The sequence below is a fragment of the Temnothorax longispinosus genome, chromosome 10, assembly GCF_030848805.1.
Source record: "Temnothorax longispinosus isolate EJ_2023e chromosome 10, Tlon_JGU_v1, whole genome shotgun sequence".
Lineage (NCBI taxonomy): Eukaryota > Metazoa > Arthropoda > Insecta > Hymenoptera > Formicidae > Temnothorax > Temnothorax longispinosus.
This window is the reverse complement of record NC_092367.1, coordinates 15425444-15451636: the sequence shown is the minus strand read 5'-3', so window position 1 is coordinate 15451636 and position 26193 is coordinate 15425444. Positions and strand designations below refer to the sequence as shown.

The 26193-nt window shown below is 39.5% G+C and overlaps 5 protein-coding genes and 1 long non-coding RNA gene across 7 annotated transcripts in view; 4 read left to right on the top strand and 2 right to left on the bottom strand.

The window, feature by feature from the left end:
• Positions 1-2360: 2360 nt before the first annotated feature.
• Bcs1 (Bcs1 chaperone) lies at positions 2361-5108 on the top strand. Of its 2 annotated transcripts, none has more exons than XM_071791741.1 (8): positions 2361-2723; positions 2895-3039; positions 3125-3319; positions 3427-3566; positions 3642-3836; positions 4126-4359; positions 4444-4614; positions 4684-5108. In XM_071791741.1, the coding sequence occupies exons 2-8, from the start codon at positions 2909-2911 to the stop codon at positions 4965-4967; spliced, it is 1350 nt and encodes a 449-aa protein (XP_071647842.1). In that variant the 5' UTR covers positions 2361-2723; positions 2895-2908; the 3' UTR covers positions 4968-5108. The 2 variants fall into 2 exon arrangements, with proteins under 2 accessions (XP_071647842.1, XP_071647840.1); XM_071791739.1 differs by having other exon boundaries at positions 2362-2723; positions 2892-3039.
• On the bottom strand, positions 5109-10798 carry LOC139821030 (uncharacterized). Its single transcript, XM_071791738.1, has 7 exons — positions 9926-10798; positions 9315-9583; positions 8517-9003; positions 7905-8438; positions 7510-7760; positions 7064-7314; positions 5109-6981 (listed from the first exon to the last, which is right to left on the bottom strand). Exons 1-7 carry the CDS (start codon positions 10037-10039, stop codon positions 6689-6691), a joined length of 2199 nt encoding a protein of 732 aa, XP_071647839.1. The 5' UTR covers positions 10040-10798; the 3' UTR covers positions 5109-6688.
• Positions 10145-14510, top strand: LOC139821035 (uncharacterized). Its single transcript, XR_011734165.1, has 3 exons — positions 10145-10276; positions 13292-13392; positions 13680-14510. It is a non-coding gene; the product is annotated as an uncharacterized lncRNA (long non-coding RNA).
• A 200-nt stretch (positions 14511-14710) lies between these two features.
• On the top strand, positions 14711-17722 carry Obp10 (odorant binding protein 10). The gene is made up of 6 exons (XM_071791744.1): positions 14711-15048; positions 15875-15962; positions 16544-16596; positions 16706-16862; positions 17355-17419; positions 17504-17722. The coding sequence occupies exons 1-6, from the start codon at positions 14989-14991 to the stop codon at positions 17519-17521; spliced, it is 441 nt and encodes a 146-aa protein (XP_071647845.1). The 5' UTR covers positions 14711-14988; the 3' UTR covers positions 17522-17722.
• A 1622-nt stretch (positions 17723-19344) lies between these two features.
• On the top strand, positions 19345-20581 carry Obp11 (odorant binding protein 11). The gene is made up of 6 exons (XM_071791743.1): positions 19345-19513; positions 19589-19679; positions 19849-19931; positions 20013-20115; positions 20324-20388; positions 20473-20581. The coding sequence occupies exons 1-6, from the start codon at positions 19430-19432 to the stop codon at positions 20488-20490; spliced, it is 444 nt and encodes a 147-aa protein (XP_071647844.1). The 5' UTR covers positions 19345-19429; the 3' UTR covers positions 20491-20581.
• Positions 20582-20639: 58 nt separating this feature from the next.
• Positions 20640-26193, bottom strand: part of LOC139820898 (uncharacterized) — a 61279-nt gene continuing 55725 nt past the window's right edge. The window contains exons 13-24 of the mRNA XM_071791481.1: positions 25904-26032; positions 25567-25745; positions 25029-25182; positions 24503-24908; positions 24143-24419; positions 23862-24043; positions 23162-23627; positions 22837-23029; positions 22628-22773; positions 22432-22555; positions 22005-22367; positions 20640-21901 (exon numbers count right to left, since the gene is read on the bottom strand). Of these exons, the coding sequence (XP_071647582.1) occupies positions 21191-21901; positions 22005-22367; positions 22432-22555; positions 22628-22773; positions 22837-23029; positions 23162-23627; positions 23862-24043; positions 24143-24419; positions 24503-24908; positions 25029-25182; positions 25567-25745; positions 25904-26032 (3330 nt within the window). The 3' untranslated portion in view covers positions 20640-21190. The remainder of the gene's footprint in view (positions 21902-22004; positions 22368-22431; positions 22556-22627; positions 22774-22836; positions 23030-23161; positions 23628-23861; positions 24044-24142; positions 24420-24502; positions 24909-25028; positions 25183-25566; positions 25746-25903; positions 26033-26193) is intronic.

Sequence of the window (26193 nt, the reverse complement as noted above, 5' to 3'; positions counted from 1 at the left end):
ACTTTTTAAACTAACGCCTAGTTTATAATTATTTTTATATCAAATAACATTATTTTTTTTTTTATGTCAAATAAATATGAATACTTATGTTAAAGACATCTCCATTCTTTCTTTAATTTAAGACCTCACCCTCAGTATACTTTCCCTCTCTCGAAATTGCACGAGGTCCGATCCTGAGTTAAAGGGATTAAATTCTCTGACTCGAAAAAGGACCGACGATCGCACCGCTCACGAAAGGCGTCCTAACGTCTTTACGGACGTTGACCCTTTCTGAGTCATAAAAGTGCGTTCTGCTCGCGCCACGCGTCTCAGAGCGCGTACCTGATGCGAGCGACATTTGTAAGTCTAGCTGCGTCCTCCCTTCCCCCGACCCCTCTGGTTAGCCTTTCCCTTGCTTCCCAGATTTTCATATCCTAATCCCGGGGTCGGACGTAACATTTTTGTCACGTTGTAAATTGCAAAAGAACGTGATATATAAAAGTGTGTTTTATATATAGGTCGTATGAAATTTCTGGATTGAGTGGCATCATGGACCGCTCGAATGCAGTAAATTTACAATGGCCCGTGATTCCACTCGATTCGGAAATTTCAGAACACATCACCGTTGCGATTCAAACTCATCGATTTGTAGATTATTCACAATCTTTCCATAATTTAATCGTTTTGCGGAATACTTCCCCTCTCCCGTCAGAATGTCATAAAAATTACCACTACTAGTAATGTTTTTTTTTTTCAAATATTTTATATTTATCACGGATGTGTATGAATAAATAGTATATACATATATGCGTATGACATAGTATAAATATATACACAAAGTGTTTGAGTGTGTTATATATACCACGTAACATAGGTATAACATCTCTCGTGGGCAGGTAGAACGGGTTGAACTCAATAGGAAAGTCCTTTACCTCTAGTTCTGTGATTTTCGCAATAATTAATGAGAAATTAATTAATAAAGGTAACAGCCCAGCGTTACAAGCCGTTTGCTAATACGTCCATATATGTTTTCTTTCTCTTGTATATAATCTCTGCTCGTATATGTAAGAAAAATTGAAACCTAATTAAAAGAATAATTTTTGCATTGTTTTTGTTTTACAAGGGTGAAGTTTGTGTAAGTAAGAAAAATTGCCCATTTTATCATGTATAAATGTACATAACAATCGTATATAAAATATGATTATATGCGATTATTATATTGAGGCTATTGTATTGTATCTTATCGTATTTTTACTTTTTGTAGAAAAAATGCGTTATTTTTTAAATTATTTTTCAATTTTTCTTATGTATAGAGAATATATAAGAGAAAGAAAACATATATCTCCAATATGGATATAATTATACATGAAAAACTTTCCTGGGCAGACACTTTGTATATGAAAAAATAATATATAATAATACATATAAAATACATATAAAATACGTTTACTATAATATAAATAAAATGTGTAATTATAACATTTTGTGCTTTGTACTCGATTGTAATTTTTAATCATTTTGACGAGATTGAGATATCACATTAAGATTATATACATATATCAATGATTATTAATTTCTTTTATTAAATAGTTATTGCAATAATAAAATAAATAAAAAAGTAAAAAATTATTTAGCGTATTGTATTAGCAATTGGATAAAACTTACTTAATTTTGAGAAATAAACATTCATAATATGAAAAAAATTACGATTATTTAAATTAACTTCCTGTAATTTAATTTCTTTTAAATGCTTATTTCCTTGTACACTTATTACCATATCATTTGAATACATTTGAACATAACATTATATATTTAAATAATATTTAACAAATTAATAATGTTTAATAGATCAAGCATTTCAACTCTCTTAATTTTATGTGGTGTAACAATAATGGATCAAAGAATTTTTATCCCCTGGAGGAACTCGATCAGGAATCTTTACTTGGGGATCTCAAAGGTATGTTTGTCGAGCATAATCGCGTATATAGATATAAATGCTTGAAGAATTGTGCGATAGATTATTATAATGCATCGTATCGAATTCGACTCGACATTGGAACATATTAAAAAATTTTTTTTCACAAAATTTTATTAGAGTCAAGTTGTAAACACACGGATGAGGCCGTTGCAATTAAAGCTCATCGATTTGTAAATTATCTCGAATCTTTCTAGCTACAATTCAATTATTGCTTCCGTTTTATAAAATTCCTCGATCTAAATCTCATAAACATTTATCATATAGTGCAATATTTTTTTTTCTTTTAAAATCGTTCAATATTTTATTACGAGTATATATATGGAAATATTCGTAATATATACATTGAGCACTTTTGGCGTAATATTTTTTTTAATTCTATGTATAAGTTAGTTCAAAAGATGTAAATTACGCACGTGTAAACGCATGCCGCGTCATCGCGGCATCATCGCCGCAGAGATCTGCAATTATCGGCGCCGGAATGTTTTTCTTGGCAGTGTTTTGTGGTGTTTTGCAGCACGTGTTCGAACGCGGGGATCATATGAAAAGCTCCATAACCTCTGATTCCTGTCAACGTCGCGGGGCAGAGCGACACTTTTTTCTGCCAGATTCTTTCGTTTCATGTAAAAACGCGTCGATTGAGCATAATTTCATTGATATTTGAGGTAAAGCCCCTAAACTGTATAATTACCCACGTTTCCTCAATCATTTGGTGTTCTTGCATCACTGATGGATATGCTGATAGCATAACCTCTGCTGTATACTTCAAGTAAGTCACTTTATACCTGTTTACATAATTCTACAACGATCACTATAATTGGAGGACTCAATAATGACAATGAATAAGTTTGCAACAGAGAGAGAGATTGTTAATTAATATTAATTCATCTATAATATGTAAAAAGTTTTTATGTTACTGGTTGTGCAAATTGTACAGCAGCATCAATTTGCATCATGACATTTTTGGAATACGTACAAACTCTGTCCGATAATCCTTATTTCGGCGCTGGCTTTGGTCTGTTTGGACTTGGAGCCGGAGCTGCCTTGTTGAGGAAAGGCGCTCAGTTTGGAGCTGTGTTATTCAGGTATGACGCCAAACGCATCATACCCCACCGCTTTATATAACAAACTTTACTCTCGTTTCTTTAATTTAACATGTTTTTTTATTAGACGACATTATATGATCACTCTGGAAGTGCCGTGCCGTGACAAGAGTTATCAGTGGCTCCTGCAATGGATCACGGAAAAAGGCGCAAAGAAGACACAGCATCTCTCTGTGGAGACCAGCTTCGAAGAACAGAGGGAAACCGGCCACGTAAAGACCAAATACGACTTTATTCCTAGTATAGGAACTCACTTTTTCAGGTCAGGATATCGCTGGATTTTTCAAACCGCTTATACAATTTACTTTATTGAACTAAAACTAAGGTTAATCCCGTTCGACTTCCTCCAATATCTCCTAATTTCAACAGGTATAATGGCAACTGGATAAAAGTAGAAAGAACTAGAGAGCAACAGACTTTAGACCTACACATGGGCGTACCGTGGGAGACCGTACAGTTAACGGCGTTTGGCAAAGACAAAAGCATATACATCAATATTCTCGAAAAAGGTTGAGTTCTTACAAATATTTACAGACACGTTACTTAACAATTGGGAAATCAGAGGCAATTCTTAATTCGTATAGCCAGACAAATGGCTTTGGAGAAACACGAGGGAAAGACTATAATGTACGTTGCCATGGGGAGTGAATGGCGGCAATTTGGGCACCCTAGGAACAGGAGACCACTGGAATCGGTGGTGCTGGACAACGGTATCTCCGAGAGGATAGTAAACGATTGTCAGGAATTCATCAAGAATCCGTCGTGGTACAGCGAAAGAGGTATCGAGCTGATTTAATGTCCATTTCTATCAATGCAGATTAATTTTAATCTTGGTTTAGCTTACTCTTTATCTTTTCCTAATTCTTAGAACTAGAAAGAGATAAAAAGTAAGCTAAACCGAGATCAAAGTTAATCTACATTGGTGGAACATGAAATAGGGGGGGGGGGGGACATAAGATTCTCATTTTCTGCCCTGATACAAATCGCTGATGTTACTTGCCAGCGGAATGAAAAACCGATGCTGCACGTATGTATTTTTCGGAGAGTCAGAATCTACAATCTTTCTAGGGATACCGTATCGCCGAGGCTACTTGTTACACGGGCCTCCAGGATGCGGCAAGTCTTCGTACATTACCGCGTTGGCCGGGGAATTGGAACGCAGTATTTGCGTTTTGAATTTATCCGAGAGAGGCCTGACGGACGACAGACTGAATCACCTGTTAGCAGTAGCACCGCAGCAGACTATCATCCTGCTTGAAGATATCGACGCTGCTTTTACTAGCAGAGAAGATTCTAAAGAACGTAAATACCTGAGGCATAAAATGAGATATGAAATAGTAGAACGATAAATTATTTGTCAATTATTTTGATATACCTTACTTTCAGTCAAAGCAGCGTACGATGGTCTCAACAGAGTGACGCTTAGCGGTTTATTGAACTGCCTGGATGGCGTGGCTTCTACAGAAGCTAGAATATTATTTATGACAACGAATTATTTAGGCAGATTAGACCCTGCGCTGGTTAGGCCCGGCAGAGTCGATGTAAAAGAATACATTGGTACGTATGGAAAAGAATAAGAAAAATAATAATTGAAGAACCTAAATAATTATTTTGTTATTTTCTCAGGATGGTGCAGCGCAAGTCAGGTCGAACAAATGTTTCTAAGATTTTACAAGAAACCGAAGAAGGATTCTGACAAGCAACCGGAGAAGGATGTTAAGGAACCGGAGAAAGATTCTGATACACTTGCAAAGAAGGATTCTGATACACTTGCAAAGGAATTTGCGGAGAGCGTTATGTCCTTCAACAAGAACGTCAGTCCGGCGCAGATTCAGGGGTACTTTATGTTTCACAAGAGTAATCCCGACGCGGTCGTAAAAAATGTCGCGCAAATCTGGGAGCTCACGTGATAAATAGTGAAATTGTAGTTGTAAGTTTGAAGTAGAGCTACATGTGATGTCATGTCGACCGGTGTCCTCTTTCTATAATATAAAGATACATTATTATTATTATTCTTAAATAAAAGACAAACCTGTGCAACATGGAGAAAATGAGTCTAGTAATCATTTTTATTTTCGCTTATAAAACAAATACAAAACGAGGCGGAGATCTCAATGGATGTAGTTGAAAATATTTCTATTAATCGTGTGATATATACAATACGTGATACGATATATCACTGACGTACAATGTCACGTATTGCAAAATACAACGAGACACATTCTCACTCATAATGATATGACGTACATAATACTTTTATACCATTCAATATTAATGCATGAATGAATGGGCATTTGAAATATTAGACGAAATTTACCTACAATATCTCTCACATTTTTACTAGTGCACTACTTTGCATTTGTACCACCGGTAATTGTATGCGGACGAACTATATGAATACTGCTTTGTTTAAAAAAAAATAACTTTTAGAACAGGAAATTTTGTAATATGTAAAATCTATTTACTCTAATATCTAAAATTGTGTAATATGGACACTGATCTTTAGTCGGATGCTGCATTTAAAAAATTGGTATACATGAAACAGTGACATAATCTTGTGATAATGTAACGGCAACATTAAACATTATATATGAAACAGTGACATAGTCTTGTGATACTGTAACGACTACGTTAAACTTTAAAAGAACTTGTGTGCACGTATAAATATGATAGAAAAAAAGATAGTTTACACATCGGATGTATCTTGGCAGCCTGTTTGAAATTGATTCGCTACACACTTTTCTAATTGGAACAATCCAATTTGTACTGTAGTTTTAAAGCAGATTCATACGTATTAATTAAATATATAGAATATACACTATCTAAAATCATCTATGGATGTATATATATAAAACTCTTACAAAGAAATAATCGAATAGGGGAGTTATATATCGAAAATAGATCTATCACTGGATTCGTTAAGAAGTTTCTTGGATTTTCTATGCTACACAGCTAATTAATAAGTAGTTTATATGCCGAATCAGCAAATATTTGCCTTTTACCGAAATCATTTGATATTCAGATCTTGTTTTCTTTCAGCCATTAAAAATATTTACAACATAAGTTCTAAACCTTAATTTAATGAAGTTTGATCGTGTTGTATAAAAGTCAATTTTTAATATACAATAATTTCTAATTACTGCACATTATTTAAAGAGACAATATATAGCAAAATAAACGTAACGCACATCTTTGCTCTACTCTATACGATTTCATATTTACATACTATAGTTTTCATGTTGATTTAAATTGGTCTAAACGCTGTATGTCACCGTAAAAGTCTCTCTTTAAAGTTAATAATAATAAAGTTAATAACGTTTCTCAGATATATAACAATAAAATCACCGAGCTTTCTTCTTGCACATGCATGCATATGTGCAGACGTATCGTCTAATATTGCAATTTATGTTAAGTTAAATCGTACACAAAAAGTCGCAACCGTTAAAATACTTATCTTAATCGTATTGACAGAATCTTTGCATCATCGACTCTCAAAAGCTTTCACAATTGCAGAGTCTTTCGTACAAACCTAATTTTACGGAGCTCTAACAAATGGCAAAGTTCATACGTAACTTGAACTTTTCTATTTTCAGTCCTATATACGCGGTTTTAAAATTATATACTGGTGTATTTAAAAACTCCAAATGTACGGCTCGTAATTTAAAGGGTCCGTTTGCTCCATGTGACTCGCGTGACTACTGCCGCCGACCATGCACGACGGATAGGCGACGCCGGAATTACTCGAGCTTGATACGGGCGGAACTATCGGTGCCAATCTGCAGTCCGGTCTCTGTTGCATTATCGGGCCCATCGGTTGCATAGGTTGCGGTGCCAGTGGTGGCGGAGGTAGTTGTGATTGCGGTAGGGTAGGAGGCGGCGCGGGAATGTGCACCATTATGTTAGGACCTGGAACGTAATTTGCCACTAAAAAGTGGTTTTAAAAGTAATTAAATTTTCTTTCCGAATAAATGTACGTATATGAAGAAATATACATTATGATACTCACTGTTCTCGGGATTATGGAACGGTAATGCAGACTGTTGCGGTATTATGTTTGCCGGAGGCGGAGTCGTTTTTGGTGGTGGCGGCGGTTCGTTGCTCTTTTTTTTCCGCGCGACGCGTTTCTGACTGTTGTTCATTATCTGACTACGTTTCTTATCACTACTTTTCTTCTTCTTTTCGATCGGCATTTTCGGCTTGTTGGGGCGATTGCCGCTCGGCTGCCACAAGTGGACTGTGTGCACTGCATTGCCTTCGCTAAAAAATATATATGTCACGTTAATTACAAGTTTCGTTTTCTATGTTACAAAAGATGTTCTACAATTAGAAAGTAATTTTATTTTTAAACAGATGGCAACAGATTTTTAAATAAATTTATGTCTTAGAAAAAATTTTAGGAGTTTCTCAAGAATATTTGAAAAGGCAAATTAAAAAAGATATAGTTCATCTAACCCTTGCTTTTTGCCTAACTTCCAACTGTGTATCCCAGCCTTGTGTAGCCTCTCTCTAATTGTATCCACACTGCACTTAAGACCTAGCGCAGGTGCTACATATTTAGCGGCGGTGAGAGGATGCTGAGTAGCCATCGCGACGATGGCCTCGTCCTGCTCCTTGGTTGTGATTCGACGTCGACCCTTTCGTTCCTTCGTTTGCACATTGCCTTCCTTATGCCAACGTTCTAACCATCTTTTAACAGTACGTTCCTGATTAATTCAAAATCATGTCCATGTAAATCACTTGCGTTAACTCTCTCGAGTTTGTAATACAACTTTAACAACTATTCACATATGGCAATATACGATCTTTAATTTAAAACCTAGCGAATAAGAGCAATACTTTCAACATACCGATCTATCGATCGCCAGCGCGATGGACAGAGTGGACAGCCCGGCCTCGGACATTCCGATCATGCGGTTCCTGAGCTCCACGCTAGTCTCCAACGTTCCCTTCGCTTTGCCGCCTTTCTTCGCTCTCTTCTGCCGTACCGTCTCCGATTTCTCACGGCTTTTCCGCGACGATTCCCTACCACTCTGTTGGGGTTCGCAGGACGACTGGCTATTCTCGTTCGAGCTACAAGTGTTCGAACTATCCGAGCCTACTATCACGATCGTCTGCTCGGGACTAGGTATGCCAGACTGCAAACGCTGATGTTGCTGCTGAATCTGGTGCTCCACTACCGACAATCGCTGCTGATCGAGATTGTGATGGTGAGACTGATTGTGAGTATTCTGCTGATGCGGCTGATCCTGCAATCGCGCCTGCACTTGTGCCTGCAGGTGCTGCTGGGCTTGTTGCGCGTGATGCTGCTGCTGCTGTTCCTGCTGCGTGTGCAGTTCTTGCAGTTGCGTCTGCGACTCGTGAGGCATGGGATTTGGTTGTCCCTGCGGACAATATACAAATGTAAGATTCATGCCTTGTATACGCGTATTGCATTTATGCTTTAGAAAATAAGAACAAACCTGTGGATAATGGTGACTGCCTTGCACCAGATCTAACGGCCAATTTTGTACCATGCTCAATCCCGGATGCTGATAGATGGGTTGCGGTTGTTGCACCAAGCTCAACGCGTTGCCGAACTCCGTCTGACTCGTGGATACAGGCTGCGTGGAGGGTTGCATCTCGGTGACTTGAGGAGCGGAAGGCAGTGGAGGAAGATTTTGCTGAGGAAACACGAATCCTTGTTGCTGCTGCTGCTGCTGTTGCTGTTGTTGTTGTTGCTGCTGCTGTTGCTGCTGCTCGGTGTTCTGGTTTTGCTTCAGACTTTCCGACGGTGCGCCATCGCCGGAGTATGCCTTTCGAGATCTGACCTTTTTCGAAGGTGTCTTCTTTTTAACCGTGGCACTAGGTCTCTCAGGCCTGCTAGAGTTCTTGGAAGTTTTCTTCTTGCCCAACTGGGTGCCGGTCGGCCGCCATACCGCCTGCTGAATTGCCGCACCGTCCGCATCACTGGAAAATAAATCGGATAATCAGAGACAAGATAAAAATTAAACTATTCTTACAAACAAGACGCTTGCTCCTTTGTATTAAGAATCTTCTGAGATCTTACTCGAACAAATTTGGATTAAAATAAGCAAAGTTACATGTCTGTGCTTGTTACACAAATGCATTATAATCCTTGCAACGAGTACAAGCTAAAGACCAAAATAATTTATTGAACCTGACGTTCCTAATGTATCTCTACATGTACCACTGTATATTTTATGATTGCAAGATAATCTGAAAGAGTCCAAGTTTAAAATGCATTCATAAATATTAACCCCAACGGAATCCTTTGCATGTATTTGCGCGAGGGGCTCCAGTTGTGAATTCCAGCCTTGTGCAGCCTTTCTCTCACGGTATCCACGGAGCAGGTGAGTCCCAGCGCAGGAAGCACTGCCTTCGCCGCCGTTATGGGTGTTTCAGAGGCCAGACGAATGATCGCTTCGTCCTGCTCCCGAGTGGTGGCCCTTTTGCGTCCGCAACGATCCCGCGTCTCCACCGTGCCCTCCTTGTCGAATCTATTCAGCCATCTCTTCACCGTACGTTGCTGGAAGCGGCCAAGACACGCATTAACAAGTGTAGATGGGCTCCCAGCAAACCTCAAGTAATATGTAACTTACATATAAATTAGAACTTTCTACTCAACAATTATATTGCATTTAAATTCTAACTTGCATGTAAAAGTTATATGTTACTTGGAGTTTGCTGAGCTCTTGCTGGGTAGTCACAGAGAAACTCGACAAAGCACGCAAGAGTCAAAATACACTAGAATTTCAAACGTTAGAAATTGAAATTTATCAATTGCATGGTAGTCGAGTTGCTTGATTAAGCGGCAATTGTTATAATTGTCAACAAAAAGGTGTGAAAACAAGGAATGAGATTTATTTACCGAGCAATTAACCGCGGCGGCAATTTCTCTTAGGCCCAGACCGGCCTCGTACATTCCCACCATCCGATTCCTCAATTCGGGAGTCGTCTCGTGGACGCCTCTCGTCTTGCCCATCCTCCTGCTCGTCCTCGGGGCGACGACGTGCCAAGCGGGGATTTAAATCGCACGCGAACGCGTGACGTACGCGAAAGAACGCGGATCACGTGACGAGAGGCGACCACCGATCGTCGCCTTCGAAACTCTCTCTCCCTCTCTCTCTCTCTTTCTCTTCCTTTCTCTCTCAAAACTCGGCTTCGCGGCCACTCGCGAGCATCCTGGGGGAAAGGATCCGATTCCCGGATTAACTCAACGGTGAGTGTGGTCGTTCCCGCGGGCCGTCGACATCGCCGAGAGAGCGTCGCCGAAGACAGACTCGCTCGCCGATTCTCGGCGTCGCCGTTTTTTTCTTTCACCCGGACGCCTCTCCCGCGTAAGCGACTCTTCGCGCGGCGATCGGCGATCCACCACCCGCTCGCCTACGTCCTCGCGCCGGGTCCTCTTCCTCGCCTCGTCGAAACGCGTGGTCTTCCGCTCCGCTCCGCTCCGCGCCGCGCCACGGCGGGACGGAGGGGTACCCCAGCGGGAGGGACACGCGGCCCCGCGGTCAATACAACTGCCGCCGTAGTACAGTCCGTCGAGATTCTTTTGTCCCGCGGCGCCGACGTCGGCCGGCGCGTCGCATATGAGCGTCGCGACGTCGGGACGCGCGCGCGTGAAGAGCGACGCGGATCGCACGCGTGATCCCGCTTCCCGGAGTCGGAGAGCCTCGCACGAGGGTCGAGGTCGAGGGTCGACGCGCGTCGTCAATTAGGATCCCGGCGGACTGTACCGCGCCACCGTCGGTACAGTCCGTGGCGAGCGACAGGTGTGTCGTTCGAAATTCCAAAACTCCGCCGACGTGTGTTTCGTTTCAACCCGCCGAAACTCAGCTAGGTGGAAAGGGGGAAGGGGGGCGATAGACGCACGATTAACGATATATATATGTATATATGATATACCCGACGTGATCCCGTCGCGTTCCCGAGTCCGCGAAGAAGGGCGGTCAATACTTGTCCCAGCGCGGGACGGTCAATATTTGTCCAGCGGACTGTACGCGGGAAAAGTACAGTCGGTGGGAATTAACGGCCGCGGTGGCGGCGCGGGCGTCGGGACGAGATCCTTCTTTGTAATATTTGTTGGGATAACGAATTTTGAATTAAATCGCGTCGCGTTCTAATTCGACTATTTTAGAGAATAGAATATTGATCTTAACTTTCATCTTTTTAAACTGCTCGATTATTTTTTAATGACAGCTTATTATAAGAAATGTAAATATATGGCATCACCGCTGCACTTTGTGGGACAAGTTCTTGCATTTTGATAGAATTATTTGATGATGTCTGCGAGCAATTATTCTAATATTGTTATTAACTTTTTTCAGTGGCAATCTGCATTCAAATTAAAGCTTAATACTCGCTTACTCTCGTAATACCAATTATAATATTAACTATTAACTCAATCCACAATTTTGGTCTAACTGCTCTTGGTTTTATTTTTGTTTTCTATATTTTTCTTATTTTTCATTCAGCTAAAGGATATTTTTTCCTGTTATAATAAAGGGCTATTATTATTTATTTTAACACGGTGTGATATTTAATTCAATATATGACGAATATTTAATATGAACATTTTCGCAACGGCGATCGACCTCGTTTATGTCAATCAAACGCGACCGACTTTAACATGAAACGAGCGCTCATTCGGGGACGGCCGATGGTCAATAATTCCGCCGGCGACTGTACCGGAGAGAAGTGAGGTTATTCGGGGACCCGGCTCTCGGGCGCGCTCGTGCACCTCCACCGGAATTGTATTGACCCAGAAAACTCTTGCGCGGCGTCCCACGTGTGTCGCGCTTTCGCGCGATGCGCGATGCGCGGACGCGCCACGTGAAAAGATCGCGGATATGCGACGAATATGCGTTTGTTTTCTAGTTCCGCGCATTTTTACGCTTTTCGCGCCCAAAAATGACGCGTCCGGGCGTACCACAAAGCCCGCCTCGTCGGACGACCTTTAGCTCCTGTATCAGAATTGAAGATAGAATTCCATTTTGTATTTTTATGTATCGCGTAATACGAATTAAGACGTTTGAAAAATTAAATGCGTGCAAAATATCTATTAGAATACATGCATTGAGATAATACACGACATGCAAAGTCACGAAGTTCTGATTAAAATCTGACGAAATGTCCAGTCAACACCGAACATCAGTTGCATTACCTATATCGATGTTATAATTTCGCATTATAATAATAATATATGTACAACAAAAATATATAACTTAACATGCGTGTCGTATTAGATTTTTACAATTGTTGAGTGCGAAATTATAACATCGATTTAATGTATAGCTGATGCTCGGTGTTGACTGAGTGAGATTAATGCATGCATTATTATTGATTAATACGTTATACATTTATCATTTTTTTTTATAAGGAACTTTGTTTATAATAAGGGTAGCAGAATATTTATAAGAAAATCAGTAAAAAAAAAGGAAGAGAATAAAATCAAAGAAAGTGATTAGAGGATCTCTTTAGAATAGAAATAATAACAATAAAATAATAGTAAGAAACAAGCGTAGCAATAAAAAATGTAAGAAGTTATGCTAATTAAAATTTATATACAATTTAAAATAATATTGTTATTTCTTGCATATTGCATTAATAAATTCTACATCTCGCGAGCATTATTTTAATTCTCTTTTGTAGAACCTGATTTCCCTAATTTTCTGCAGATACGCAATATCTGCGCCTGCAAATGCAACACGCGCTACTCGCGCGGAGAGGCAATTAACATGGCGAGACGGGGATAAGAGCGACTTCGACCAAACTCCAAACTCTGATCAGAATTACTTAAAGCGAAATTTCTAACTGTATAAAGAAATTAACTTTATCCACGTTAATAAAACAGTACAGATATGTTACTTAACAATAAATTAATCGCAGATTAAGTTAAGTGGATTTTAGTCGAAGTCACCCTTATAATCGGTTACCGTTGGAAACAAAATAAAATAGAATATAACTCATTCCTCGTACACAATTTTATGCCGAGTCGTTTTATCAACGAAGATATTGGTACGGTATCTGAATTAATCTACTAATTATGCGTGCAGCATTTGTTAAATGTTGACGCGCGAGGGCTAAGCAAGTAGTCGAGACTGTAATTGATCGTACGAAATATCCATTGACAGATCTCTTCACTTTAGTTGCGCTCTGTATTTCCTTCCTTCTTTTCCTTCCTTCTTCATCGGAAGTCAGGAACTAACGGAATATTATGTATATTTTATTTTAGAACGGAACTGAGATGCGATAACAGCAGAAACGATGTGCACGTTCCTCGTGCGGCCAGTAGAAATGGACTACATTGGTCGGACAGCATTCAATGAAATAAATGTAAAGCTATAGCTTCAATATGTATATAATTTTCTTAACTGCAGAAAGTATCGTTCGAAATTGTTACTGTAATTAATCGGTACAGAATGTTATGAATTAACCGAATTAATTTAAAAAATTGTTAAAGATTTAAGAATTATGAATGATTGTTGAAAAACTTCCTTTTCTATAAATTCTATTCGCGATTCTTTTATTTTGTCCATATATAGTATTTCGTAGTTAAAAGAATACAGTTATTTCAGGTATCTCGTAACGAGGGCAAAAATAATGATGATAAATCTCGACAGGGTGATTCGGTATACATAAAACTGCGTGCGCGAAGATGAAGACTGAGGAGCAGGGAGGGACGGAGGAGTGTCGTGTATTCGTGTCGACGTCGCATAGGATAGAGAGGAGATATTACGTAGGGTCGGATCGTAAACTGGTAACATCCGCCAATCAAATCCGTCTGTCTATGTGTGTGACCTGGCCTAGAATCGAAAGCTCTTCTATACCGAGGAGAGACGGTAATTTCGCGCGATGAAAAGAGCGCGCTATATTACCGCGCTGGCATTATGCGATGTGGAACGTTTCGACCGTGTTGTCGAATCATTTAATCATGATTACGTCGAGGAAAAAAGAAATCTGATCTATAAAATCGGCAGGATCAAATGTTCGGAAGTACTTGTTTGTTGTTTCAATTAAATCGTTATATCTCCTCCGAGCAAGGTGGTACTCTAGTACCACAATACATTGGCAACATGTTAACTGAATATTGGTTGTATTGGGAATATTTTTTGGCTAATATTTCCCAAAGTAAAGCTAATATTGGTTATTAATAAAATGCAAGTGCACTGCCAATTTTAAGCATATAATATTAGCTCAAGAAGAAAGATCGTCTTTACAATTTAGTACTAATATGAAAAATTAGTCTCTATACCCAACATAAAAATTAGATATATATTGTTAGCCAATATTGCTGCAATTAAATTGTGCTATTAGGGTGAATGAAGAAAAAATCGCGCTATTTTCTAATTTCTATCCCAAGGCTCCTCGTGCTCGAAACACTTCGAGATTCACAATATTCACATACAGAAGACGTTATGCGAAATCAAATTTAAAGGTCGATTAAATTCTAATAACACAGGAGCGTCTATTATAGAACATCGTTTTGCGGAAAACGACGCAAGGGCGGCGCACGAGAACGAGAGAGAGAGAGAGAGAGAGAGAGAGAGAGAGAGAGAGAGAGAGAGAGAGAGAGAGAAGGATAACAGCTCGCGACCTGCTCTCGAATCAGTTTCCAGGGCTGCGCGCGGCAGGGCTCGCAGCTTCCACCTCTGTCTCTCTCGGCCTCTGGACCTCGTGCCTCATCTCTCATCCCGACCCCCGTTCGGCCACCCGCGTCCCGCCACTCTCTCTCTCCCGTCTCCGACGTTCAGTCCGCACCCTCGCCTCGCGCACGGCGCGTACTCCGCACGCCTTCGCCTTCGTCGACACGCGCCGGAAATCGCCGCGGGCAAAGGGAACGTACCGTACGCGCTCGCACCACCGACGGCAGCAAGGAAGAAGGTTCCGCGATAAAGTGATAAGGATACGGAAGCTCGAGAGACACCAAGGATGAGGCTCCTCGCAGTCGCCCTGACTTTCCTCCTTCAGGCGTGGGTCGTGTCCTGCGGGGTACGTGACAAAACGGGGCGGTGGCAGAGCTGATCGAGACATAGGCGAATCTGGGGGGATGGGAACTCGAACGAAAAATTGTACCTCTTCGAAAATTAATTAAATTAAAAATATATACGAGGGAATTCGATAGAAATCTATTTTTTATTTTATTTTTATAATTTTTCTAAAATCAGAGAGTCAGGGGTGCGACTATGTCTCTCGAAGCTTAAACGAAACTCGATAGAAGTGAACAGAGACTCGAGAATCGTGGAAGTTTTTTTTTTAAATTGAGTGTTCAATAATGCTTTCTTTATTTTCCATATAGAGATAATTACGATCGCGATTTGCTCGGTTTTTTATTCAACATCGAAAACAAAAATTAAAATTCTCTGTGCAGAAAATGGAAATGGGTTTTAAATCAAGAGGAGGTAGAATATCGGTCGGAGACGAGTTGTGCGTTCAATAACGCGTGCGACACTTTCGGAATCGATATTTTCCATGTAGAGACAATCACAATCGCAATCTACTCGATTTTTTTATTCGACGTCGAAAACGAGAATTAAAATTTTCTGATGTGCAGAATGCATTTTCTGTTTTGTCTCTTTGTGGCGGAACTTATAGAAATGAAAAACGATATTGAAATAATTATAAAAATAATCGGGTATTGAAACAATAACAAAGAGAAATAATTACGTTACGACAATATTCCTTCGCCAAGTTGCTGTAGATAAACAAATAATGTATTATAGTTCGCCAATACAGCTTCCGCGAGAGCGCTCGTTTCTCGCTATTTATCTCGACTACTGTCTATTAGTCTCAATGACACCGCCGATCTATTTTGCAGACGAGACCCAGCTTCGTTTCCGATCAGATGATCGCGACCGCAGCCAGTGTCGTGAACGCCTGCCAAACGCAAACGGGAGTTGCTACAGGTATCCAACGAGAGAGAGAGTTCGTTCACCTCGGGCGTGAATGAAATTATCGATCGCCCTTTTAATTGCCGCGACGACGCATAAAGTTATAGAATGCAGCTGATGCTCGCGAAACCGAGTTTCCCTGCTTCAAATTAAATTGGCAGAATAATTTCCTAATCCTATACACCGTTAAATATTAAAAGATAAAATTTAAACCAATACCCTAAGTTAAATTACATTTTGTTATTTTTAACTACCGTGTGTGTCAAAATTTATTATTTTGACACAAAACAGTATTATTTTAACATTGGTTTAGTTAAATTTACATTGCTTCAGTTAAATTAACGACATATTGATTAGGGACAGATTTATATAGGAATGGTTTAAAGTGATTCAAATTGATATAATTTGACTACGAATTTAACACTATATCAAAGAGATAAAATGAACCTACGTTAACGCGTTCGGTGCATCCAATTTGAGTTCCAAGAAACTTACAATGGAAATTAAGTTTCTTGGAACTGAAATTGGATCATATACATATACATACATATATATATATGTGTGTGTGTATATATATGGAATACGTATTTTTTTAGCCGACATAGAAGCGGTAAGAAACGGTCAATGGCCGGAAACACGTCAATTGAAGGTGAGTACCGATGCGCGAGGCGCGTGAATTGTCAATTATGCCTGGCAAAAAAAAGAGAGAATCGTTATCCCAGCGTCGAAATGCAAAGATTCAATCTGATTTCTCGCAGTGCTACATGTATTGCCTCTGGGAACAATTCGGTCTGGTCGACGACAAGAGAGAGCTAAGTCTGAACGGGATGCTGACATTCTTCCAGAGAATACCCGCTTATAGAGCCGAGGTGGAGAAAGCGATCAGCGAGTGCAAGGGGATCGGTAACTATTTGGGTATCTACTGTCCTTTTTCGTTTTCGTTTGTCCCGATCGATTGCGTGTGCTCGAAACTTACGAAATCTGGAAGTATAATCCTCTTGAAAATATTACCTGAAATTAGTTGCTGTATATTAATTAATAACTCGCTTCGAAATTGAAAGGATTCCAAACTGATTAAAGCGCAGTTGATGATTCCAGGAGTTTTTAACGGCACGTTTCGATGATCGCAATTAGATTGATTAAAAAGAGAATAATTAAAAAGAGAAAGAAATTGCGATCGAGAAGCTCCCTAAAAGATATATTTTTGTGTCTCTTGAATTATTATAATATAACAAGCGCCTCTTCAATATCGAAAGCTTCGAGTCTTTGATTCGTTTTTTTACTTTCTATTTAATTCTGATATTTTACCCGAGTATGGTGTTTTATTTTATTTTCGATTACACACGATCCTTCGTTTCGCGTCACGTAGAATAATTAATGGCCAATCGCATCTCTCTCTGTTCGCAGCAAAGGGTGATAATTGCGAGTACGCGTACACGTTCAACAAGTGTTACGCGGAGTCATCTCCGAGGGTAAGTGATTCCCATAATCGTTTATATAAATCGCATATTGCGTTATCCTCATCATCTCACACGCGATCGCAATGTCCGTTTCAGACTTACTATCTATTTTAACGAGCCCCGCGGGAGGACGACAGTTATGAAGACCAAGAACAAAATGCTCAAGATACAATTTCGCCGAATGTGTTGAGATGTTTTTACGTTTGAACCACTTTCCACATTATCATGTAACTGTGCTGTATATACCATGCCGTATTGCGTAAACCGTATACGATGTGTGTGTCGATGAAATAAAGAATTCAGCGATCTAATCGACATATCTTCGGCTCTCCTTGCCATTTTGTACCCTCGTTGCAACGCAAAATCGAACGTATCTTACTTTCCGAGAGAAATAAAAAAAAAATAAGTTCTAAAGTTCAAGGTTTTCGTACGAATTACGATGTCGGAGTTTCTTTTTCTTTCTTTCTTTTTCCGAAGAAGATTTGTATATGATTTGTATAAAGTGTCTCTATCGGATTGATTGCCGGATAAATTGATGGCGCTCTCGCGCGTGACGATAAGACCGAGTTTGATATCGCACAGATTGCGGCAGTAGAACGGTCCAATTGCCGGTTGAGGTCACACTTGATGATCGAACGCAACGGATGGAAGAGATCTACAACTATAACACACTTGAAACGCTCATTCGCAAACGAGTCCTTTTGTGACGTCCAGAGCAGAAATAGCGTCGGCTCGTGCGCGTTCAGCAAGTGGAAAAGCATTACGATATATAACGCAACGCGAGAGCTTTCCGATGAACGCGAGGCAGACGGCAACGCAAAAATCATGATTATTAGATAAAATCACAAACTTTAATTGACTATAACTGGCAAATTTATTCATAAAAAATCACATGTGTGATTTTTTATGAATAAATATATGCCAGTTATAGTCAATTAAAGTTTGTGATTTTATTTTATATTCACTGGCGGAAAAAACTTTTCTATTATTTTTGAATCATAATTATTAGATCGAGATCACGATTATTAGATCTAGATTAAGTCTATAGATTATAGTTTACATTATATTATTATTACATTTTAGATTAGATTAGATCTATAGATTATATTTCAGAGAAAAAAAGAACGAAAAACTCTTATACGATTTAGTTTACGGCGATCTAGTAGTTTCTGTTCAATAGCAAAAATGAAAATCTTGCGACAGTAAAATGACTTAATTGTGCAAAACCGGTTGCATACGAACTCATGACGCGAAGTTACACAACGCGCAGGATTACCGCGGCTTATAATTAAAAGACTAAAACATTTCATTTGTCAGTCGGGATGCATTGTTACAGTGCTCGATTCAGACGTCTAGGTATAATTTTCTGAAGTACCGAAATCACAGGCCGCGGAACGAGGAAGAGATTATCGTGCGATTGTTAATTACTTAGGAAGTAGCTTAGGATATGATTTATTCTAAGTTACTATTATACGTTTGTTTACCGTCATGCTTCTCGCTTACAGCCGCACGCGCATATTACACAAAGTTTCATATTGCTAATCTTTTCCCGGTATTTTAAATAATTTTGTCTCTACTCAAGCTTGCGTCTCTTTCGAATTTTCTTCGCAGAAAGCCTATATAAGAAATAGTTTTCGTGCGAGAATTATAATTTTACTAATTATTTTACGTGTCAGTTACATATAGTGCAGAAGCTCAGATCTATAAGTAAAGATTATTTCGAAACATTTCCGGAAAATATTTTCAAAAATACAATTATGATTCCGCGATTATAATTCACGAAATTTGAAGCTCTTGACTCTGATACTTATAGTTAATTATCCCGACGTAATATATATTCGTGTGATTCGCTGATAGTTAAGTTTTGTCTTTGTCTGTTAATTATTATCTCCCACCTCATCCCCTAGGACAGCATAAATTCTCGATGATTCAGCGCGACCGCGCACTTAGTAATCCTAGATGGCCGAGTAAACGTTTTTTTTCGGCTAGATCCGTATTGACCGCGTGTGTGAAATACGAGAAATGGCAAGGGAAAGCTTAATTCTCATCTGTGCCTCTGTTATCTTTACGCAGCTCGTCGTCGTGAACGCCGCGCCCGGTGACGAAGTGAGTACGAATATATATGAGTTTAAAGTCTACCCGGATCTTTACGATTGCGGCCGATATAATATAATTTTCTAGGATATAGATTGGACCACCGTTCACGAAGAGTTAAGGAAATTGGCTGGAGGTATACGGAAAAAGTGTACCGGTGAAACTGGCGTGACAGTCGGTACGTTCTTCAGAGTATCGCATTAGATTAACGAGCGAAAGGACTTATTCGATCCTTAATTATTATTAATAAGAGAAACGATCGAAGTACGTCCAATCGTTTGATATTCGCCAAGAATAATTTGCACTATCTTCCTTATATCTATTAATGTTAACGATTTTAATCGCAGAGACGCTAGACGCGGCAGAATTAGGCGATTTTGACAAAGCAATCGGGTGCTACTTCAAGTGTGCGATGGAAAAAGGGGGAGTGGTAAAAGCTTTTTTTTTACAAAACGTAGACGTAATAACGATTAGAACCGAATCGCTGAAGCTTTAATTTTTTCCCGATCAGATGAAGAAGGACGGCAAAATAAACTACAAGCTCTTATCCAAGATGATGCCGCAAGCATACAAGCATATTGGGATGGAAATGCTCGACCAGTGTCGTACCACTGGCAAGTATCAGTTTGTTGAGATAATAATACTTGTCTTGATGCGACGCAAATTACATTGCATCGTCTAATTATAAAAATTAAAAAAGTATAAAAATTATCGACAGACTATCATAAAAAAGCTACATTATAAAAAATAATCTTCGATGTTGATTAATGTTGATTCAATTAATGTTTCACGTTTTATATAATTGTCTACAATTTCTTTCAGGCGGTAGCGACAACTGCGACAAGGCCTTGAAGTTCAATCAATGCATGTACAAAGCAAATCCTGTGGTACGTATATAATGATTGATATACTCGATTGATACAATGATTCTAAATGTGTCATGCTATATGTCCTATTGTATTTCTTTCCAGGCATACTTCGTTATCTAAATGTAGGTATATGTATAAGTGACAGTAAGAGATCCCAAAATATTGCCTGTACAATTTGAGATAAAACTGAAAATAAAACGCCCAACAGCCATCCGTTCTCCGTTTCTCGTTCTTACGCTAATTTACAGAATGAAGTGAAATACATCCTCGAAAGAGTAAGAATTGCATATATTATTTGCGAGAACGTTTATAATAACAATTCCATGAATATAACAACAGCAATTTTTGTATGTACATCTTATTTTATATAACTTAACGGTTATATCACGATTTACGTATCGGATGCAGTCGGTGCGGCGCATACCTTGCATTAAACTATTCCATTGATAAAGTTTCTCGATATACATACAAACGATTCGTGTACGTTATATACATTTCTGATCAAACACGTAATTCTTCCGTTAATATTATCCACATATATGTATAAATATTAATAAATCTAAATACACGCCAAGTATACCGCGACAGTCTTCTATTGAATTGTAAATAAGAAATCTTCTTCGTTTCCGTGATATACACGACTGTTGTGACAGATATTGCGGACAAATCACAAATAATCAGACATATAAAACAACGAATGATGTAAAATCTTTACATCTTGAATGATGTAACGATCCTTACATCTTCGACAATCTCTTGAGATCATTACAAATGAGTCTCACTGTATAAATAATGATGACGCTAATAACAACAATATGATCTATGCTTTCCGCGGCTTCGTCTTTCTCTTGTTAATATTCATTATTTGCTCGACTATGATATCATCCGCTCTGGGATCAATGGGAATGGCCTGGACGGGCGCTCTGGAGCTCGGCACGGGCTTGGACCGTCTCTCCAGTAGCGCATTCAACCAGACCCACAGCTTCTCGCGATTGAGAAACGCCAGCGCGACCAGCATGATGAACGGCAGCGCGATCACCGATGTCTGATTCATCTCGTTCTGATCGACTTTCCGCTCCGCGTTGAACGCCAGTTTGACGTACTTGAACGACGAGTTCGCCTCGAAGTAGACCGGAATAGTGCGGTACTTGTGCACGGTCTGGGACAGCGACGACTCCAATTGGACGAAGTACTTCCTGCCGTCGGCTTGCAACGGCGGGAAATGCACCAGAAAGCCAGCGTTGTAGCTGCCGGCGTTTTTGCTGGCGGTTTGCTGCACGTCCAACTTGGAAACGTGCACCGGCGAGTCGGGAGCGTCCTCTCGGCACAGCTTCACCTTGATCGTGCGATAGTGCTCCGGTTGGGCGGACGTGACGTGCACCGAAACGTCCGTGCGCGAGATCGGATGGAAGGCGATCAGCCGCAGGCCACGAATGTCCTCCACCGGCTGCACCAGCTGAGAGCTGGGACTCGTGCGCTGTATATGGGCGTTGCTCTCCACGTTCGGCTTCAAACGGAAGGTGTAGGTGCACTGTAAAATTAATAAATCGTCGCGTCAAAATCGTTACCGAAACGATTAAGATCACCCTGTATATTTTTTTTGCTCGAAATATATTATTAATATAACTACTCACTGTAGGTTGAAGACCGCGAATCCTGAAGTTACCGTTCTCCTCGGTCGTAGCCTCCTCTTGAAGACTGGAGCAGTTCCCTTGACCCTGGACTTCGACCAGCAGACCAACTTCCGGTTCCCCGTTCAAAGACGTAACAGAACCGTAAGCGCTATAGGCAACTCTGTTACCGAATAGATTCACATTGACGGTCGCCCCTTCCATGACATTAATCATCTTTGACGGCGGATCGAAGCGGTACTCCTTCATCATGGGTCGTAGATAATATTCGCCCGGCGACAACGAATTAAATATGAATTTTCCATCTTCGTTGGTTATGCTGTTCTTGCGGTAACTTTGACCACCAGACAAAGAAAGAAGCACACCCTGCAAAATGATACGATATATTATATTTCCTTTTCTTCAGTTAATGTCTTATCTATCAAGTTACCTGTAATGAAGAACCATCAGCGTGATCAGAAACTTGTACAATAATCTCGGCTAATTTGTGCGCCAAGAACACTCCTTTAGCATCAGGTCCAGTGATTACAAAACCCTCCTTCTCAGCTGTAACACTAATAGCAGACAATTATTAATTTCACAATTGTTATAATAAAAAATATATATATATATGACTGCCAACATACCTATATTCGATTTTCCCATCCAAAGGTCCAACGCTGTAAGTCCCGTCTTTTTGTGTAACTAACGTGTGAATTGGAGACTCTTCGCCTTTCCCAGTTATCCGTATAGTTACACCTTCCAACGGCGGAGAGATCTGTCCGGCTATAATCTGAATAATATTTTCGCTTTAGCGGTGAAGTTTATACGTTTAATACAGTAGTAGTTACCCTACCTTTCCTAAATCACCGGCGAAACTTGCGATGTCGTTGTGACAGTCATTCACGCCGAAGATTTTCAGAGACGGCGGATTGAAGAGTAGAATGTCCGATAACGGAGTGATAGTGTACATATTATCCGTTTTCGCCTTAAACTCGAACTCGTATTTGTATACGTCGTCTTTTTTTACAGGTTTCAGTGGACCAATCCTATTAAGAAATATATTAATAAAGATGTACACATGATTTTTTATATCGCAAAGAAATTAATTAAGACATTAATATCACTCAGATATGAGTGAAAAAATATATGTACAAAATTTTTCTCAAAATATCACTTACGTGACACTGTCATTTGCGTCTTCGATTTTTACTTTAAGATCGTTTTGCACGCTCAAACTTATAATACTGCCTTTGTGAGTGTGTTCGGTGGAATGCAGCAAGATCGGGGAGAGATTGCTCGTGTCCCAAGTATAGGAGGAATTTTCGTATACGTGGCAACCCTTTGGAACAAAAGTGTATTCGCCAGATTTAGGCACGCAGTGCCTCATGCTGCCTTTGTTCAGGGGTAGAGTTATTAGTTTCGTGTTATTGGGCTCGAAGTACTCCACGGCCGTATCGTGAGACGATATGAAGGTGATGGAGAAGCCGGTCTGCTTGAACGGCGGCACCTCGGCGCGCTCCGACGTTATCGAAATCCTGTAGCTGGGATTCTCCCAGCAAAACACATCGTTATCGATGAAGATCTCGTAGTGACCAGGTAGCACGTCCGTGAACTGGTATTGACCATCTACGTAATGGAAAACGACTTCACAGACAGGGACAGTAGTATCGTATCGAATTAAACGAGCATTACTGCAATAACAAATAGGTATACAAGGTACTTTTATTTGCTTGAAATCAAGATAACTTTCAAGCTTATTGCAAATGCAAGATTTATAAGATTATTTTTATTTTACAAAACCATATTTGTTATTGCAGCTCAAGTTATATCATTAAAAAGATTGAGTTAAAAGATTGATTAGCATTTATGTCAGCACACCTCTAGCTTGTACCGTCTTTATTGTGACTCCATCAAGGATTTTCAGAGTAACGGAGGCTTGACTGCAATCCGTCCCTGACAAACAATGTACCGTCCCCGTTAACGTGGCCTTCAATTGTAAGAAGTTGACATTGGTAATTGGTTGAGACGTCACGTCAATCGTTTGTTGCAGCGGGTAGAATCTAGAAATATAATAAAGCTTTTATAATTTGTAACTTTTTACACATACAATTTCATAAACGTTTGCGTATATTCTGATTTATTTTTATTTTATTACTTACTGCAAACCCTTAGTTTTCTCTTCCGTGCTCACAACTACGCTCAACTGGTATTTATCCGGTGCGAGGTATACAGAGTACTCTCCCGTCTTCTCGTCGGTGTCGAGCTCCTTATAGAACGTAGCGGCTGTGTTCTGAATGGATATTCGGCGAAAATGCAGCGTCCCCTTTGCCGACAGGGTTACCTTTCCCGAAACTTTATACGCCGAAGGTATCAGCACCGGAAGTTCAGGCGAGGTGGGAGATATTTTAACTGTCCTTTCGCTAAATTGTACATTTGCTGAAATAAATAATTTACTGGAAAATGATTCCTGAAGATCTAATTTACAAGAAATTTCGTAAAATTTCATAAATTTTACATACCAGATTCCGCTCTGAGTGTATATTGGCCGGCTTTCATGTTATCCAGTACATATTTTCCGTCCTTATCCGTAACTGCAACTTCTTTCTGCGACAAGAATATCTTTGCTCCTGACAAGGGATTTCCATTCGTCGAGATAAGAACAAGCCCGCCGACTGTGAACCCAGTTACTTTAAAGTCTTGAGCAAGGACCACGCTGCCGTGGCCAACTTTGAAAGACAATTCCGGTGGTTGAACGTCGAACTTTGTCTGGGCGCCGGCGTAGTGAGGTACAAGCTTGTAATCGCCCGGCGATAGACTGGGGAATATAAATCTACCGGTATTGTCCGAAGTCACGTGGCAAAGCGGTTTCTTGGATTCAAAGTTCTTATCCACAGGGGTAGTTTCGCACTTCTCGGCGACACCATTCTGTAAGACGTGCAAAATTATTCATTCTACGTATAAATCTAATAAGTACTTAAAAATTTAGAAATATCAATCTAATATTAAAACACACTGGTAACAAGAAAATAATAAAATAAATCTTACGCCGAAAAGGATGAAGGATACACCAGCCACTGGTTCATTCTCGCTGGTGACTTTGCCACTGACATCATATCCCAATACTACCAAGCTGCCATCCGCGAGTTCTGTGTTTCCTTCTCGTACAATTACTTCAACTTTATTTTCTTTTAGTATCCATCTGAAAAAGATAATTAATATCGTTGTCACCTTGTGTATCTTTTGCAGCTTAACCCTAGACAGACTCACTTATTTTTCTCATACGTGAATGACTCACTGGGGTAATACGTTACCCCAAACTTGTACCGCGTGTATAATATTTCCAGAATGTTCTTAAAAAAACTTTATAATAGATAATTTTGTTTGTTGTTTAATAGGGAAGACGATAGTAGTCATCAATTTGCGGTAGTAAAAAAAAAAAGTAAAAAAATTTCGAAAAACAAAACAAAGAACCAAAATTTGGCTGAAATTATGCGAATTAGAATTTCGCGTGGGGTAACGTATTACCCCAGTGAGTCTGTCTAGGGTTAAAATAAATTTTTTAGCTGTCAGACTGCACACTTACTTAGAGTGATGCGCAGCAAGGATGTACTTTCCAGGCTGAATGGGAGTAAAGTAAAATGTGCCACCTTCTGCCGTTAACGTCGATTTAATGGCAACTTGTTCATTATTGTTTATTGCATCTGCGTATCCTAAGTCGATAGTGACTCCTTTAGGACCAGAATCAGTACCTAAACTAATCACCTAAAAATAGTAATTTATATTAATTCAATAACTTTTAGATGCATTAAAAATTACTGTTAGATTGATTACAAAATTAAATATGTAAAACTACTGTTAAATTGTAATATTCCTCTGAATATAAATATTTTCACGTAACAGAGAGAAAATTTATTACTCACACGTCCTGTAATACCAAATCCTTTGAACGTAAAGTTAATATCTTTTCCCTGGCTGCAGTCATCCGTGACACCATCTACATTCAACGTTACCTCGGTGGGCTCAAAGCTCCAGCCTCTGGGAGGATCTACCTGATATATTAAAACACAGATAACTTTCATAAAATCTTTTTACAGTAAATTTTTGAACAACAATTGTAGAAACTAACAATTTTATAAATTTTGTACAAGGATTAAAGACCAATCTTATTCTGTTCAAAGCAAAAGAGACTTTTGTAAATAAATTTATACAT